This window comes from Oratosquilla oratoria, chromosome 11 (assembly GCF_046742065.1).
Source record: "Oratosquilla oratoria isolate Oo_2021 chromosome 11, ASM4674206v1, whole genome shotgun sequence".
In the NCBI taxonomy this organism is placed as follows: Eukaryota; Metazoa; Arthropoda; class Malacostraca; order Stomatopoda; family Squillidae; genus Oratosquilla; species Oratosquilla oratoria.
This window is the reverse complement of record NC_134787.1, coordinates 45,540,153-45,559,706: the sequence shown is the minus strand read 5'-3', so window position 1 is coordinate 45,559,706 and position 19,554 is coordinate 45,540,153. Positions and strand designations below refer to the sequence as shown.

The 19,554-nt window shown below is 38.4% G+C and overlaps 1 protein-coding gene across 7 annotated transcripts in view; it reads left to right on the top strand.

The window, feature by feature from the left end:
- hlk (hulk) overlaps nt 1–17,228 on the top strand; it is a 267,521-nt gene extending 250,293 nt beyond the window's left edge. For all 7 annotated transcript variants that reach the window (XM_076192757.1, XM_076192762.1, XM_076192761.1 and 4 more), the window contains 4 exons: nt 4,164–4,271; nt 10,468–10,608; nt 15,893–16,075; nt 16,329–17,228. In XM_076192757.1, coding sequence (XP_076048872.1) covers nt 4,164–4,271; nt 10,468–10,608; nt 15,893–16,075; nt 16,329–16,501 — 605 coding nt within the window. In that variant the 3' untranslated portion in view covers nt 16,502–17,228. The remainder of the gene's footprint in view (nt 1–4,163; nt 4,272–10,467; nt 10,609–15,892; nt 16,076–16,328) is intronic.
- The last annotated feature ends 2,326 nt before the right edge of the window (nt 17,229–19,554 follow it).

Below are 19,554 nucleotides of genomic sequence, written 5' to 3'. Positions count from 1 at the left end.
GAACCTGCATCAGTCAGGACTTTGTATGATCTCGGTTGAGTCAGTCTCTGTGTTACTTCTCCATAACGTTCTTGGTCTCGTATGTATACCTTATCGCCTGCTTGAAGAGCTGGCAATGTCTGGATACGATAGTGGTTGTTGTAGTTCTTAGAGTATTTCTCTCTATAGAGTTCCTCTTTTTCTAGTAGGTCATCTTGGTTATATCCCACCATGTCGGGTGAATGATACGCGTGGGAAGCTCGTACACACTGTTTATTATTATGTAAGATCAGTCAACATAGGCGTGAACGCCGACATGCGCAATAGTAATGGAATAGCAATGGTAATAAGAATGTTATGCAAAGCAATAATACAACGTCCTAAAGCCCTATCATCTTTAATCAAATCTCTTCTGTTAATGCAATCCATACCCATTAGTAACCTAAACACTAACCATATCACCTCATTCTCTTTGATCTTTCAAAGTTAGCAGATCCAGTGCTTTTAGTCTTTCCTCATATGGTTTATCTGCCAGGCTGGGGACTTGTTTGGTTGCTGCCCTTTGTATACTCTTGATCTTGGTTATATCCTTCACTCTGTGTGAGGACCATGCTACTTATGTATCAGGATTTTAATTAGTTTTATCATCATCCCTTCATCCATATAGTGGAATTCCACTTTAATCTTCTGCAGTAGTCCTTATGTCTCTCACAAAATCCTGCTGATATGTCTATCAGGTTATCTTTTATCAACAGTCCCAAATATTTCTCCTCTTTTGCTTTTGTAATGTATTCACTTCCCAAGAAATAGTTTGAGGACACCCTTGTGCTGCTATTGCCCATTTCCAACACTTTTTTTTTTACTGAACTCCATTTCCCATTCATTATTCCATGCAAAAAAGTGTCTAGCTATTTTTGCAATAGTCTACCATCCCCCTCATTTTTCACTCTTCTCATAATTTTAGCATCATCTGCAAACATCTCTTGGCACTGTTTGTTCCTTCCATCATGTCATTGACATAGACAAGAAACATTATTGATGTAAGCACATCTTGTGAAACTCCGCTCGTTAGTGCTCTCCAGCTTCACATCTTATCCTTTATTAATGTCTTCATGTATCCTTCCTTCAAAAAGTCTTTTATCAATTCTAGTAGTTTGCCACTCAGTCATCTAATGTGCTCCAATTACCATACAAGTCAACTGTGAGGTACTTTATAAATGTCTTCTCTAGTTCCTGGTACATGCAGTCCACCCACCCCTCTCTTGCATTGCATCAATCATTCTCAAGTAAAAACTTAAAAGGTTTAACACACATGACCTTCCACTTCTGAAGCCAAACTGACTGTCTCTCAGAATGTTTGTCTTTTCAGGATATTTGGTCCTTCAATCTTTCACAATCTTTTCAAATAATTTTACTATTATGCTAGTCAGTGATACTGGTCTATAATTTAGTGGTGTTTCCTTGTTTCCACCTTTGTGAATTGGTACTACATTTACCCTTTTACAATCAAGCAGCACAATGCTTTCTTTCAATGAATAAGACTGAATCTTCCCATCCCTGTCCTCCACTTCCATCATAATTATCTCTACTCTATTCTTTCCATATGAGACATTCCTCACATTATATCCTTAGTCAGGAACATAACTCCACCCCCTTGTTTTACCTCTCTGTTTCTAATCCAATAATTATATGCACCATGTCCTACACTGTTGGGTGGTAGTGGACCTTTCAATTTTGTCTCTACAATTCCCATTATGTTTGGTTCTTTTTCCTTCAGGTAATCATTCAATTCATTCAAGCCTGTTATTAGGCCATCTATATTTGTGTAAGACACTTTTAATTTTCTGCTACTTCCACCATGTTTTCTGTTTCCCTTCCATTTTTCTCTGCTATGAACCATTTTCTCAGTTTTACATCCACTACTCTCTAATAGAATTTCTCTTTGACTCTATTTTATCTTTTTTTTTCCTTAGCTTCTAGTCTTTTTGCTTTCTCATCCTCTCTTTCCTTTTTATTCATCTCTCTTTTTATCCATACCTGTTTATATTGATCACTTTTTGCTAGTTTCCCTGTTTTTGCTAAGATATTCTCTACTGTCATTTGTGACCTGAATTTAACCTTAATTGGTCTGGTCTTATCTGTATTGTATTTCCCTATTCTATATATTTCTTCAATTTCTTTCCCTGTTTCTGGTTCATCTTCTTGAACTACTTCTAATATATTATTTACTTTTTCCTTCTTCTTTACTCTTGTAGTCTTATTTGGATTATGCTTCTCTTCCATCCCTAATATAATTATACATTTCTTTTTATCTGCTAAGTCTCTTACTATATTCTCCTTCTCCCTCATCACTTTAATAACTGTGTCCTTAGTTTGTTCATCTGTTGTTTCACTATATTTCTAAATTCCATTTTATTGTTCTCTTGTACTCTTTTCCAACCACTTTCCTCTTTAATTCCTCATTCTCATCCTTTACTTCTCTTAACTGTCTTTTTAATTCTTCTATTTCTTTAGTTAGGTTTTGATTCTCCTTCTTTAGTTCTTCCAGTTTATCAACTCTTTGTGTGACCAGTGTTAATTGGTTAAATCTAACCTCCCTTGTTTCGTTCATTTTTTTAAGGTTCTCTAGATTTACTAGTCGGGGAGGTTGTCATCTCCTCCCTCATTAAATCCATAAAAGCAGTTATCTTCTCTTTCCATTGAGCTGCTATTATCTATATTTCTGCTTTTGATACCTCTGCTCCCCCTGTCCTATCTCATCTGTGTGTTTTGCACACCTTTTGTTGACACCCCTTCTGATGTCCGGGGCCCGTTCTTCCCCCTCCTCATTTCCTTCCATTTTCCTCAATAATGTCTCCCTTTCTCCTTTTTCTTCCCCTTCCCTACTAATACAACAAAGGTACTCCCTCGTCGTTGAGATCAACGAAACTTGAAGTTTTCCTGGAGTTCCAAATTTCGCTGTCAATTCGACCGGTGTCTGTATGTGTGTGTGTAAGGTCACAGTATTTCCCACAGATCAGACAATATGGGTTATGTGCTCTCTTCTGGAAGGATAACTGTCGAGCACAAGTCCAGTATGCAATCCAAGGACTATGATGAATCACCTCTATCTTGAAGTGCAGTACTGTGAGCCTAGCACTTTGTAGACTAAGCCCAAGGTTTCTGTGATCTTCAACAAATCCCCCTTCCCCCAACCATGCAACACACACACTTTCTCAGGAGATATGACAGGTGACCACTGATCTCTCCCCTTCTTTCTGCTGTTGGCTGATGACTCAGAGACAGACCCACACTAATGCAACACAAGAAATTACCCAGTATTTCTTCCCACAAACTGTTGGAGGTTCCAAGAAGTGTTATTAGCTAGTTAGTGGAAGCAATGAAAGGAATACATGTAGGAATAACTATACTAATTGTTTTTAAGGAAATGAGGCCTAAGTGATGAGTGCAAGTGAGGTAAGCCCTGTGGAGGCAATGGGTGGAAAAGAAATGCCTGAGGGTCATTCATGGAATTATCAAATGTGATAGAGCAAAGAAGGAATGATTCTATTCATAATAAGCAAGATGAGTTCTAATGGGATGGAGAGAGGGTGGAACAGGCCAAGCTGGAGAGGTTGGCTTATTTTATGAGACCCAGTGAGAGTTGATATCATTGAACTAAGGCAATAATCTGTTCCATTTGAGTGATTCACCAAGGATGATACTGCTGGGGAAGAAATGTGATACACTTTCTCATAGTTCAAAGCATGAATGAAAAGGCTGAGAGAGACATGAGTGAGAGAAATAAAGATTTCTTTCATCCCAAGTTACTTTGATTTCGGGAAATAGTGTATATGTTGCAAAAATGTATACATTTCTAGAGGTGGAGAATATTAAGATCCTGGTCATGCAATTAATTCCAAATTATATTGTGTGTAAAAACTAAAATACAATATGGCAACAGTTTTTAAAGCTCAAGCTCATTGGTCAGAAGGTATTCTTGATTATTTTACACTAAATTTTCAAACTAACTATACTACTTATAAATAATGTCAAATCTCAGCTTGCATTTGAAATTATGGTCAAAACAATGTATATTTTATTTCTATAGAATCAGCAGATAAAACATAAAACTGATTGTATACATTTCATTTGCTATTGCTTACAACTCTGAAGTCCTAATAAACAGTGATTTTTTTCTGCAGGCATTGATTTTGTCAAAATAAACGATCCAGAAGCAGCGCATCGCTTCAATATCTTGCATACTCCTGCCTTAGTCTACTTCAGGAAGAAAATTCCACTTGTCTATGATGGTAAGTTACCTGCATCTATGGTATTTACTTGTACATTTTTCACCAATTATTTTATTGATCCTTTACTGATGTAGGGCCTAGGTTAGAAGGAGTATTGTTTAACATATTGAAGAGTTAAGGGTTTTCCCTTAGAAAAATGAAATTGCCCAACAGTAGCCAGTATAGATGATCAAACAACGAGACAGAGTTCAATGCTTTGGGGTGTGAAAGGAATTTTACCTCGACTGAATGAAACCTGGGTGTGGTAGAGTGGATTCACCATGTCGCCACTGGTGTGTGTGTGTCTACACTTTCAGCATTTAGAGGTCCATCTGTAGTTTTGTAGGTAGACTTATGTGTCTTTATGACTACAAGAGCTCTGTTACTTGCCAGGGTTATGCATATTGTACAAGCCTTGTATAAAAGATGAGATCAACTCACAATTATAGTTGCAGGAACCACTGCTGACTGGGTAACAAAGAATTTCATCTGAGATATGTCAGGTACTGTCATAATGATAGCTGAGACCACTAGGCCCCCCAACGAATGAAGATGGTGAGTTCCATCAAATATATTGGTGCCATTTGGGAAATGTCTCAGTCATGGCACCCACATCCACTGAAAATGGGATCAGATATCATGGCTGTCTCCCACCCAGAAGAGGGGTGCCATCTCTGCAGTTCTAAGGTGTCTTCTACAAAGTTATTGTGAAAAGAGAACATGCCAAAGGCAAAAAATAAATAAATGAATAAATAAATAATAACAATAATAATAATAACAACAATAACAACAATAATAATAATTAATCTTAGTTATCCCTGGGCAATTTCCTCCTTGTAGAGAAGTGGCCAGGGTACCATGAATTGATTACACTGTTTCAGTTGTAAATGCTGTCTAGATCTTTTTGTATAGAAAAGGTATGCAATATACCATGGTCTTGGATCACATGCTGGACTCATAACTGACAGCTATTATTTCAACTACATTTAGATGGTAGTTCATAGTTCATTTAGCTCGATCTCTGGCTATTCCTGTAACCTCACATACACCCTATCCATTTGTTCAAAGGCGGCAGTAATGGTTTGTAGTGTTACTGAATACTTTTCATGCCAGGAATGAGGCTTAAACTCAAAACCTCATGGATAAAAGGTCACAATGCTGTCCACTGCACTGGCAAACCAAGTGAAAAGCTTTGTGTGCACCTAAGGTGGCAATTCAGTCAAGCTGGCACTGCTGCTTCTGCTACTGGAGGGGAAACCAGCAGTAGCACCCTGACCACTGCTATCCTAGCAGGAGATTGGGGTGGGGAAAGGGCAGGTTCACATTGACCATTCTGTTTGTTTACTGCCCCAGTGACCCAGCACACCCAGCACTACCAGCAGCATTCCTCTGCTATTGACAAGCCCAGAGTTGCATACAGCTTGCTGCCATCTCCAAGGCCCTAGATTACATCCTCTGCTGGGCAGGGCATCAGTCATAATCCATACAGACTCAAGGAGTACAGTTGATGTCATCTGGTAGGGGAAGACAACAAATGACATCTACTTAACAAAGTCAGTCAAGCACTCGCTACACCTCTTGCACCAGCATGAGAGATTTGCAAAATATCACTGGATCTCCAGTCATATTATGATTTCAGAGAACAGGATTGTGGATCATGCTGCCAAGGCAAAGGCGAGGTTCAGCAGGATCACACTGTCCCTGGCACCCACAGTCATACAGATAAAAGGTGTCACCATCAAGAAGGCCAGATTGATGGCCAGGGTCTACCATAGCAGCAATCTTTGTACCTCAGAATCAGCGCTGTTTTACTACTTTCTCACTAGATACGAGGCAGTCCACCTGCCTCCAGGTAGAAGTGCAGAATCTACCATCCATCTTGGATATCTTTGGGTATGGCAAGTGTTACACACAGGGAAAGACAGTCATGAATGCTGCAAACTCTGTGGGGCTGCAGTGCAACAGCCCCTCCACCACTACCTGGTAGAGTGCAGAACTACTGCCATTCTTCGTCTAGGTCTCAGCCCATCACTCACCACAGCAGAGGTGGCACGGCACCTCACTGTTTCCCCTTCAGAGGCAATCGTCATCTTCTTGGGGACCAGGATGGCCCCATTCAGTGCCGCTGTTTAAGCACCAGCCCAGTTTAGCACCAGACTATTCAGTGCCTGTGTGCTTTTCATTAGCAACAATGGTGTCTTTATTGTATAAATATTTATAGAGAGTAATTGGTAGCCTTAAAAGAGTGGAAGAGCTAATGTATCTAAATTTACATATTAAGGATACCATTACCATATTTGTGAATGTTAGACATTATCTCAAAGACTATATAGCACAAAATGCATGACCCAATATCATAAACTGTGATTTTGAGTTTGCAGCTTTTGCAACAGTGAAAGACAGCTTTCGCAATGTAGAAATAAGAGGTTGTCTGTCCCATTTATCTCAGAATTTACAAAAACAGATAAAAAGTATGGACCTCATGGGTTCATATAATAGTAATCCCGACTTTGCTCTACATGCTAAAACAGTAACTCCACCTTCTTTTGTACCAAATAATGACATTAACTGTCACATGGACACTCTAAAACAGCCTTGCCTGAGGAATTAGCTCAATTTTTAAATTGGTTTGAAGACAATTATATTGATCGTCCACACCGTAGAGGAACTGTGAGAAGACAACCATTTTTTCATACAAAGATGTGGAACAACATGTACTAATGAACATTACAAGGAGAAGATAGAACCAATAACCATGCTGGCACAGCAAACAGACAACTATGGGGCAAACTGGGATATTGCATCCAACCACATGGAACTTAATCCATGCTCTTAAACAAGTCCAAAAGGGACAGGATAAATATTTCGAGATACATTTAGCTGGGCATGAACCTCAAATAAAATGACTAAAAATCAGAAAATCGGATGAATATGGGAACAGAAATAAAGTAGAATACCTGCGTGCAAATGCGCACAATCTATCACATTAAGAATAAAGAATACCCTCTCTTTTAAGTGATTTCTTATATAATTCTAAGCGAATAACCTACTCTCATAAGTAAGATTCTTTGAATAAATTACTGATTTGGTGGTGCTGAAATGGGTTGACGCTGAAACATCGGCGCTGAATGACAGCACCGAATAGTACCAAACCCTTCAGGGACACACCTTCTACCCAGTGCCACCTGCAGTTGAGGGGTGCCCCCCCACCCCACCCCACCCCCTCCTTCATCGCCTCTGGGCACCACCACTACTAACGGTAACATCACTTGGGCAACACCCCCTGCTTCATGTGTGAACTGTTCACAAGGTTGAGGTACAGCCATGCGAACCTTAAAAAAATAGATAAATAAAATAATAATAATAATAACAGATAAATAGATAAGTAAAATCCTTTGTGAAAGAAGTCTTGGAGCGCCAGTAGTGGTGCACCCTTCCCATATTCAGCTGAGCATGGAGGAGAAACAGGTGAAGAAGGAAACACAGTGACATTGAATGGACATTTGTATGATCTTCTATCCCTGTGAAGGAAAGGCGGGGGAGGGGGTTGGGTATACAGCACTAGTGCAGGGCTTGTCTTTTAAGGCACACATTTTCATGCCCGCACCATAATGTGCCTAAATTCAAAATGAGAAACGCTAAAAAATGCACACCTACGAAAAATCGATGTTCAAATTTCGCATGCCTCAATGACGATGTTTACCACAGAATGAAGCCGAGCATCGCAGTGTATTCATCAAGTAAGCCTACCTTGTCTTCCTTCCACTTATTATTAAGGAGACAGGTAGATCTTCTGTAATATTCACATGTTAAAGAAAAAAGTCATCTCTGTTTAGTGTGTCGTGATTCAATTCCAACAGTATGAAAAAGTGTTCACCTAGCAGCCACAAAGAAAATTTAAGCGAGTACTTCATTGCTCGCCTACATTGTTTTGAGGACAAGGACTGCTATCGGGGGGTTGATAGTGGTGGCAGTGCACCCTGGCAACCTGCATAGCAGGTTGGAGGATTTTGACAGGGGCAGGTTACTAGTCCACCCCCCCTTTAAGTTTCAAATGTGGTTGCCATGTACATTTGTCTATGATTCGCCCCCCTTCCCCACGCCCCTACTCGCCATCAAACCCAATGAGAGGAGACCAGGATTTAGGTATACATATTAACCCAATAGTTCCAGAGGTCATGGGAGAATATATACACCCACCACCTTGGCACTACGGGAAGATAGCCGCGGACCATGAATGTTGGCCCAGGCAGTAGTTGATTGACTCAGGGCATGCCTAGCCCAAAGATTCAAGTCAGGCAGCCCAGCTGATTTGCCTCTCTGAGTCAAGAGGAGCCACTCATCCTGGACTGAATAGAAGACCAAAGAGGCATGTTGCTAGTCCCAGGGAGCCACCTTAGTGCAACAACAGCACTGAGACATCACCCAACCTTCAAGACTCCCATCTCCAGGCCCTGCAGGGATGATATGCATGGCAAACACGTGGGTTAGTGATCCATAACAGGGTTGGATGGCTATTGATACAAAGAGTTTATCAGTCCTTTGATGTTTTTCTCTTTCATCAATCTGGGTGTCCAACACACCCTCCTCACTGGAAGATGACCAGTGAGGGAACCGTTATAGTTGCCGAAAATCCAACCATGCAGGAGATAGTGTTGGATCACATGGTACCAGTAGAAGGACAAATGCCTTACCTACTTCTGGTCAGGCCGGATTGATGGTGCCCACATCACAGAAGTAGATGTAGGCACATCTAGCCGACTACAGCACACTATTGTAAAGATTACTCCGGCCTTCATCTCTCTTACTGCAGTATAAGATCCTATTGAGGTGTATAAAATTGAAGAGATGTTTTATGCCAAGCTTAATTCTATAGTTGACCAGTGTCCACCACGAGACACACTTATTGTTTTGGGTAACTTCAATGCAGTTTATCACCGACAGGCTGACTATGAAGTATGTATTTGCCCCCCCCCCTGGTGGTTCTAAAATTGGGAACTTTGACAGCTTTCTCTTCATGAAATTTGCAAAGTCCAGATGTTAGAGGATTGCTGGTTCCTGGTTCCACACCGATGGGCATGGTATGATATTCTCGGAGTGGCAAAGGAGATTGACCACACATTTGTTAATACTCTTCAGAAAATCCTACAGAACTACATTTGATTCAGTGCATCGTGGAGTGCTTTTGGATCTGTGGACCCATGGGATTCATGTGAGGATTAATGACTTAATGTTTGGCTTATACTTTGGGGCAGAGAGTGCTGTAAAGTATGGAGGAAGTGTGCCCAGCTTCTTTTCTGTTAATCCAGCAGTGAAGCAAGGGTTGTCCCCGCCTCAACACTTTTCAACACCTGCATGGACTGAATATTGGACAAAGTTGTTAATCGAAGTTGTTGCAGAGCATCTACTGGAAAATCCAAGGTCACTGACCTTGTTTTTGCTGATGATGTTGCCCTTCTTGGGGAGTTGTTGGAGGTTCTGGTTGCAGCCCTAGAGTTACTGCACAGGGAGGCAAGATTGCTTGAACTCCAGGTCTCCTGGATTAATACCAAGGTCCAGGCATTTGGGTGAAGATTGGATGACACAGTTCAGCCTGTCTGTCCATGTGGTGAAGATATCAAGGTCTTGGAAAGCATAGCACATCATGGAAGTGTAGTGCATAACAGTGCTGGGTCATGATAGGAAGTATTTTGAAAAACTGGCATTGCCCATAGTGTTACAGATACATTCAACCAGAGTATATGGCGTTGTCAATACTTATGCAGGAGGACTAAGATAACTTGTGCTCCCTGTCCTCACAGGGTTGTTTCCACAAGAGACAATCTTCAATGGCAGAGACAAAGGAGATGCCCACAGAATTTATAACAGGACAAGTTGATCGAACCTGCTGAAAGTTGTTTGGAGTGGGAAGGGAGGATGGCTGAATGGGAGCTTCCTCAGAGAGACTGTGGGCAATGGCACCGATGTGTGAATAAAGCAAAATGCTCCCTAGTGCATGCTCCCAATTGATGATGATAATGATGATGATCACCTTGTACAACAAACATGACCTTTAAATCTACACACATACATCAATGTTCTTAAATAATGGAACCTAATCAAGTTTGCAGTAAAATTACAAGCGTGCCTCAAATTCAACGCATTTTTTCTTAGTCTAGCAGGAAATCTAATCTTACATGTTAAGGACCCAAATAATTATACTTTGATTTTTCTCTAGGTGACCTTTTGGATGAAGACAATGTGTTCAGCTGGCTGACATCACAAGATGTGTTTGAGATCAAAGATGAAATTGAAGAAGTTAATCGCAAGATGCTTGAGAAGCTCCTCGATGAAAATGACTTCGTTGCAGTCTACTTTTGTATGTTTCTCATTAATTCAATGGATGTATTATATACATGTATATACATAGATACATACACACACACACACACATATTATATATATATATATATATATATATATATATATATATATATATATATATATATTATATATTTATATATATATAAATATAATATTTTATATATATATATATATATATATATATATACATATATATATATTATATATATATATATGTATATATATATACCGTATTTTCTGGCGTATAGTGCGCGACTTTTTTCCGTTGGAAGGGCCTAAAAATAGGGGGTGCGTGTTATCCGGTGGTGCGCAATATCTACGGCCTACAATAAAAATTCTGCGGCTGTGTGTAATTTTTTTCACAACAACGTGACGATGTTGGCCGTCACAAAGTCAGGACGGCACACTTCTCCGTGACGTACCGTGAGAACAAGAAGAACAGCCATGGTGTCATGAAAGAATACGCCAGCATGGGCTACCGTATATAAATATTTGGTATAGGTAGGTATCTATCAAATCTTATTTTTCATGTTTAAATAGGCCTAAACACCATGAAACATGATCAATATTCATGATAATTGCCCATGTTCACAGCATCCTAGTTTGAATTTTTATGTTGGCTTTGTTGCTTCACTTTAGGTATGGTACAAATTCCGTTGCGGCCATTCATAAATTCGTGTCAAACACCTGACTACAACACCCTCTTTTGGGAGTTATATTAACTAAACGTCACCTCGATGAGAGACTGTCCTATTTCACCACTGTCATTGCAGGTTCAAAGCTAAAACGAAACAGTCTGTAGTTTGTTTCAGTATTAAATAAAAAATGGTAAAGACGAATTATTTCCTCAAGATATAAAATGAACATTTTCTGTAAAAATCCCGAAATTTTTCTGTATATTTTACTTTCAATAAACTTTTTTTAGATCATATTTCCTACAAACTATTTAAGCTACAAAGTAATAAGGGACCAACGCATAACATGAGTCATATACCGGTACATGTAGTTCAGACTTTTTCTTAGTTGTGTCCTCATTGAAGCCTAAACTGACACTTAATTTAGTGACAAATCAACAGATTTCCCAGCGGTGGCTCTAGCCAATGAAAAATACTTCTCCATGTAACCTCATTCACATGATATAAATACCGAGGTAAAACTGCGTTATAGACAAATGCGATCGGGCATGCGCGTTATGCGTCGGTGCGCACTATCTGTGTACTGAGATAACGAAGTGCATGGGTGCGCATTATAACCCAATGCGTATTTTAAGCCGGAAAATATGGTATATATATATATATATATATATATATATATATATATATACATATATATATATATATATATATAGTGTTGGTGCCAATTTTGTAATTGCTCTTTGTATTCTTTCAAGTTTTGTTATACATTTTTTTGGTATTTGGTCACCATATGGTTGCTGCATATTCCAATCTTGGTCTTATCAGAGTGATTAGTATTTTCCTCACCATTTCTTCATCCAGGTATGTAAATGCCACTTTGATTGTTCTTATCAAATTATAAGTTTCTCCAAAAATCTTATTTATTTGTTTCTCAGGTGACATATTATTCATAACAATGACTCCCAGGCCCTTCTCATTTTCAACTTTTTTTTATACTTTCTTCTCCCAATTTATATGATCCTGTTATTCTGTTTTTGCTTTTTCCAAATTCCATTATACTACACTTTTTAGTATTGAACTCCATCTCCCACTTCCTACTCTATTCCCAGACTTTATTTAGATCACTCTGTAGTGATTCACAATCTTCTTCCGTGTTCACTTTTTTTAATAGTTTTGCATCATCTGCAAAGAAGCTCATATAACTTTCAATTTCTTCATCCATATCATTATTGGGGCCAGAACTGTTCCTTGTGGAACACCACTTATTACTTCGTCCCATTTTGAGTGTTTGTCTCTTATCACTACTCTCATTTTTCTCTCTTGCAAAAAGTCTTCCATCCATTTAAGCAGTTTGCCCTGTATTCCTCCTTCAGTTTCTAATTTCTTAAGCAACTTCTTATGTGGTACTTTGTCAAAAGCTTTTTTTAGGTCTAGAAATGCATAATCAGCCCATCCGTCTCTTTCTTGTATTATATCTATTAGCCTTGAATAGAAACATATCATTAAATTGGTAATGCATGATTGTCCTTGTCTGAATCCAAATTGCCTTGGATTTAGCATGCTGTTTTTTTTCTAAACATTTTACCCATCTACTTTTGACAATTCTTTCACAGATATTTGCTATTGTACTTGTTAGAGAGACTGGTCTATAGTTGGTAGGGTCTTCTTTATTTCCCCCTTTATATATAGGTACTATATTTGCTTTTTTCCAATCTTCTGGAACTTTTCCTTCTTTCAAGGAACTATTTATTATGCTATGTATTTTGTCTGCCAGTTCATTCCTGCATTCTTTCAAAATCCAGTTTGCTATTTCATCTGGTCCATGAGATTTTCTGACATCAAGATTGCTCAAGTGTTTCATTATTTCATTCTTTGTTACTTCTATTTCTTTCATAGGGGGGGACTTTCTCTTTCCATTCAATCTCTTCCGGTTGTATGTTCTCCCTTGTAAACACTGATTTAAAATGCTTGTTCATAATTTCCGCCATTTCTATTTTCTCTGTGTATTCAACTCCTCTTTGTCTTAATTTCTCCAAATCTTGTTTGTTTTTCAGTTTGTTGTTTACAAATCTGTAAAATAGTTTTGGTCGATCTTTACATTTTTCTATGACATCTTTTTCATATTTTCTCTTTTCCTCTCTGCACGTTTCTACTTATTCATTTCTATAACAAGTATATATTTTCCATTTTTCAGGTCTTTTGTCTTTCATTTGGTCCAAGCTTTGTCTCTTTTGTCTTTTAACTCCCTACAACTTTTGTTGTACCAGCACTTTACATATTCTTTTTCTTGTTTTTGTCTTGGGACATATTTTTCCACTCCTTTTTTATAAATTTTTGTCAAAATATTCCATTTCTCTTCTACTGTTGTATCTTCTTTGTGTATTCTTTCCCAGTTTTCATTTTGAAAGAATTCTCTTATCAAAGTTTGTTTTTTCATACATCAATCTTCCTTTTCTATATTGTTCATTTCTTTTCATGTATTTTTTCTCATTTAGTTCTAGTTCTATCAATATGTGGTCACTTTTACTTATTGGTGCCTGGTATTCTATCTTTTCCACTATTTCAGGTTCTGATGTGATTATTAGGTCTAGTCTTGATGGTTCTTCATTTCTATACCTAGTGTTCTCTTGAATCCATTGTGTCATTGTGTGGTCAATAATCATCTCAAGTAGAACATTTCCCCATGAGTCTTCTCCACACTTTACGGTCATCTCTTCCCAGCAGATTTCTTTGCAATTAAAGTCGCCCATCATAATTATTCTTCCTCCATCTTCCATTATCTTGTTTAATGTTATTCTTGTGTCTTCTAACATACTTTTATGTTCACTCTCTTCCCACGAGGCTGTTTTTGGGGGCACGTAGTTTATTACAAACTTTCTGCTCTTCTTATCTCTGTCTTCTACTTCTATCATAATCATCTCTACTCTATTCTTTCCATATGTGACACTCTTCACGTTTATATCCTTCTTAGTCAGGAACATAACTCCACCCCCTTGTTTTATCTCTCTGTTTCTAATCCAATAATTATATGCATTGTGTCCTATGCTGTTGGGTGGTAGTGGACCTTTTAATTTTGTCTCCACATTTCCCATTATGTCCGGTTCTTTTTCCTTCAGATAGTCGTTCAGTTCATTCAGTCCTGTTATTAATCCATCTATATTTGTGTAGGACACTCTTAACTTTCTGTTATTTCCATTGTATTTTCTGTTTCTTTCTGTTATGGTCCATTTCCTCACTTTCATATTCACTACTCTCCAGTAGAATTCTTCTTTTTCTGACTCCGTTCTGTTCTCGTTTTTTTCTTTAGCTTCTTGCCTTTTCATTTTTTCTTCCTCTCTTTCCTCTTTATTCATTTCTCTTTTTATCCATACCTTTTTATATTGTTCACTTGCTGCTAGCTTCCCTGTTTTTGCTAAGATATTCTCTGCTGTTGTTTGTGACCTGAATTTAATCTTAATTGGTCTGGTCTTATCTGTACTATATTTTCCGAGCCTAAACATCTCTTCAATTTGTTTCATGATTTCAGGTTCATCTTCCTGAACTAATTCTAGTAAACTGTTTACTTTTTCTTTTTCCTCTTTAATTCTTGTGGTTCTATTTTGGTTAAATTTCTCTTCCATTCCTAATATAATTATACATTTCTTTTTGTCTGCTAAGTCTCTTACTATATTCTCCTTCTGTCTCATCACTTTAATAACTGAGTCTTCAGTTTGTTCTTTCATTTGTTGTTTATGTCAGTAAATGCAACTTTACTGTTTTCTTGGATTTTTTTCCAGCCCTGTGCTTCCTTTGCTATGGCCTCTTTATTGTCTTTATTATTCCTCTTTTATTTCTCATTCTCTTTTTTAACTTCTTTTAACTGTCTTTTTAATTCTTCTCTAGTTCCTCCAATCTTTCAACTCTTTGTGCAATATTGGCTACGTTACCGAACCTGTTTTCCCAATGCTCGGTCATCTTATCAAATTTCTCCTCTACTCTTGCCAATCGGGGGAGGTTGGTACCCCCACCCTCTTTAAATCCCTGGAAACTATTATCATCACCTTCCACTGTGTTGCTCTTATCTATACTTCTAATCTTTACATTTTTGTTGATCCCGTCATCACCAAAGTCAACGTTATCAGTCCGCCTTTTGTTTACAAGACGCCTGGCCTCCTGTACCATGTCCCCCTCTTCCTCATTTCCTTCCATTTCCCTCAATAATCCCTCCCTTTCTCCTTCCCTATCACCGCCCCACTATACCACGAGCTCTCCCCTTCCCTATAAATACAATAAGGCACTTCCTGGACGTTGAGATCCACGTAGATTTTCCTTTTTCTTCGGAACTCTTGTTCTCGCCGTCCATTCGACGAAAGGGTATGTGTGTGTGTGTATTGATATAAATATGTATACATATGCATATATATATATATATATATATATATATATATATATATATATATATATATATATATATATATATATATATGTATATATATATATATATATATATATATATATATATATATATATATACAGACACATGCATGCTTGCATGTGCCCGTGCATGTCTGTGTGTAGTAGACTGTGCATGTCTCTGTGTTTTTGTGACTTTATTTATCCTTTTGGATTACTTTAATTACATTTAATCCTCTTATTTTTACACAGATGAAGACAACAATGCCAAGTGTGATGAAGTTCTTGATCACCTAGAAAACATTGATGATGACACAGATGACCTAGATATTACATTTGTTAAAATTCGGGATTCTCGTTATGCTAAAAAGTACGGCATTCAAAAGGTCCCTGCTCTGGTATACTTCAGGCGACGATTCCCAAGCATATTTAGAGGTAAGCTACCTCTTCATCATGATCATCTTGCTTTATATTCTTTTTTTCCTCTTTTTGTACTCTCTTGTCCTCCTCTTCTTACTTCTTTCTCCAACTTCCTTACCCTCTACTACCTCCTCATTCTCCTCCCTATGTTCCGTTTTTTCTTTCTCTTTTTTCTTTCTGATCATTTTGCCAGATGAAAGATATATACAGCATTCTACAAGTCACAGTTTGAATACTATAGATTGCTTCTTTTTTCTTTACTCTGCAGGTGACTTGATAGAGGAAGATGAGGTGCTGGAATGGTTGCAGAAGAACCGTTACAAACACCCTGAGCTCAACCTCTTTATGTACGCAACAGGTGCCATCACAGCTGCATTTGTTATGTACACACTTTTCCTCATGTTCTGCTTCCGTGGCCCTGGGCACCACAAGGCAGCATGACCTCACTACTTATTCCACTTGTAAAGACTATGCTCAATCTGGAAATGTGATCGAGTAAAAGTAAACATATGTATTTTATTCAGATTATTTGAAATTGTCCTTGTATTGGTCACAACAGGTAAACACGTAGTTTACCACACATTTTTTCTTATTTTGCCAGGCGGATGTGATGAGAGGAATTATGAATATGTGTTTTATAGTACTGTACTTGGATTGATCCATATGTGGATAAAAGTCTTTAGGTTCCGCTGGAGATTTTCACTTGCAAGATATGTGCTGTGTTGTGCTGTGCAATGCTCACTACAGGCCAAGTTATTGTAGAAAGTGACAGTTCAATGGAATTACATGAATAACTCCTATCCTAGATACAGGCAAATCTCATTATAGAATTGGATTGCATTCCTTGAGAGTTGGTCATGAAGTGCAAGACCATATACTGAACATGTCATAACATGGACCCAATGGGGATGTGTTCCCAGATATGATTCATTACATAACAATATTTGGAATTAAAAAAAAATGAGTCCAATCCCATTGAAGGGTATTTTTAGGAGACAAATTCGTGCATGTATGTAAATTATCTAAAAACACAAAATACAGACGTCACTAATAGTAAGGAATAGATGAGTACCGATTAATCTCAATTATCCGGGTTTGGATTATCCGGATTTTGGTTTATCCGGGCTGTGACTAGAAAATACATTATAAAATAAAAATGTCTATACTATCATTTGTTTATATAATGCAAGCCCTGCTGCTAGCTAGCAAGCTCAGTCAACCAGAAAATGAAAGGGAAGTCCATTCTTGCATACACACACATTGGCATCCATTCTCTCTGGCATCCCTTTAAGTTTTGGAAAATTGTTAACAGAAGAGCCCTTTGGCATTAGGGCCATTGCCAATAAAGAAAAGGAGGAGAAGGATGCTTGAGGAGTGTACAAAAATGTTTCAACTTCAGTTAATTTGTCCTTGGATCATTTTATATACTGCCTCTTTGACGCAGTGACTGATATTTATAGTTGTGTATATATGACAGTATAATTTATAAGGGAAGAGAATGAAGGAGAATTAAAGGGTAATCACCATGCCCAGGTACAACTGCATTTTTTTCTTTTTTGTAACATCAAATTTCATGAGAACCATGTTTAAAACAAACATCTTATTTCAAAAGTAATTTTTGAGGGACTTTTTGACAAAAATATTTTTTGTCTGTTAATTTGCATTCTAAAATACCATAGATCACCATCTCTTGGTATTAGTTCTGATGATGTCATGATGTATACCAACCCATCTCAATTAACAATGTCATCCTGTAGCAAAACAATATCCTTCAGAGATATTGATTTTTTTATCATCTTTTGAGAGTAATCTCCACTCCCTACATATCCCCTGACAACAGGCAAAATGTGTGGATACACGGTATAGTTACGAACTATCATTTGGAATCAAAATATCTCCCTGAAGAAGTTTTCATATTGGTGCTTACCTGTCCATGTTAGTTTTGTAATGCTGTCCTGGGGCACAAAAAAAAGTAAGAATTATATACATGACATATTCAATATTTTTGCAGTGTGCTCCTACACAATCCTGCATCATATTCATAGATACCACAACCCTTTGTAAATAATGAGGTCTACAATGTAATACAGATATTTTTTCGCCCCAACCCTAATGTGCCAGTAAAAAAGTTAATTATGGTAATTTGTTACTACTAGATAAGCCTAATTATTCCTTACACGACAATCTAGATACATTATTTTAGATTGTTTAAACACTGTATAGAAATGAAAGCTTCATTATTGTCAAGCATCACTAAGAACATACCAATCCATTCCAGCACATGACCATTTTTCCCCCTACACTGCATGTCCCAAAATCCCTGGACAGTAGAAGGAAAGAGGTTGACTAGCATGAGAATTTCTCACACATTGGGAAATTGGAGAAGGGAGATAGTTGCAGTTGGGAGCCAAACTCCAGGAAACTTAAAGGACAGGCCGGGACCGCACTTGTCCCTTCCAATGCAAGCGCATAGTTTCAAAAGACCAGAGAAGTATGCTTCTCAGAAAGAGAGGGAGAGGGTGGACGGATAGGGTGAAGGGGGCATTGAGCAAGAAGGGATTGTCTGTTGAGCAAGGTAGAGAGAAGACAGGAAATAAAGGTTAGTGGAGAATGGCTTTGTATGGATGATACTGTGATGCAAGAAAGGGAGGGGGTGGAGGATGGGGAATAGTGATTATGTATGAATGATATTTTGATTCAGCCTGAAGGGATTTCTCCCCATCTTCTCTTTTTCTGCATGATTGGATTAAGTGAAGCAGTCTTGCTGTGGATGTAATATGTTTTGCTGCATTATTTCTGACCTAGGGCAGTGGTCAGGATATGGGGATGACCTGTCATCCATGAGGAGCTAAGATGAGAAGGGAAGAAAGGGTGGTGGATGAGAGTGGCATGGATGGGAGTGGGTACTTGCCTTTTGACTTGGTTACCTCCTTTGTAAGGAGGGAAAGCCCCTGGTATATAGATAGATAGTTCTTTCTTCATTTTCATCATTCCTAAATTTTATATTAATTAGCCTGCAGCACTCTATATGATCACTATTCATCAAATGCAATGACAATGCATGAAGGATAAACAATCTCTAATGTCACTGCAAAGCAAATGGCACCACGGGTAGGTCTTACAAGAATGGCTGAACTAGATTGTGAGTGTATGTGGCGCGGACGGGGACGGACGGTTGGCACCCCCTCCCTCTCCTTCGGGGGGGAGGGGGTTAAAGGGCGCGAGCACTGGTATCCCCCTTCCCGCCAGTGGGGGAGTGCCCTCGCATCAGCGTGGGTGGACAGTGCCTGGAAGGACCGCGCGTGGGTGGTTGCACAAACGTGAGTGTAAGGGAGGGAGACACACGGAGGATCGGTTAGGCTAGTATTAATGGTTAGGAGGTAGGAAATTAGGCTAGATTTAGACTAGGTGCACCTAGTTCAAAGGGAGCACCTCAAGAACAAATCTAATGAAAGGATCAAGAGAGCCTTGTATCATAATGTGTACGCAACAGA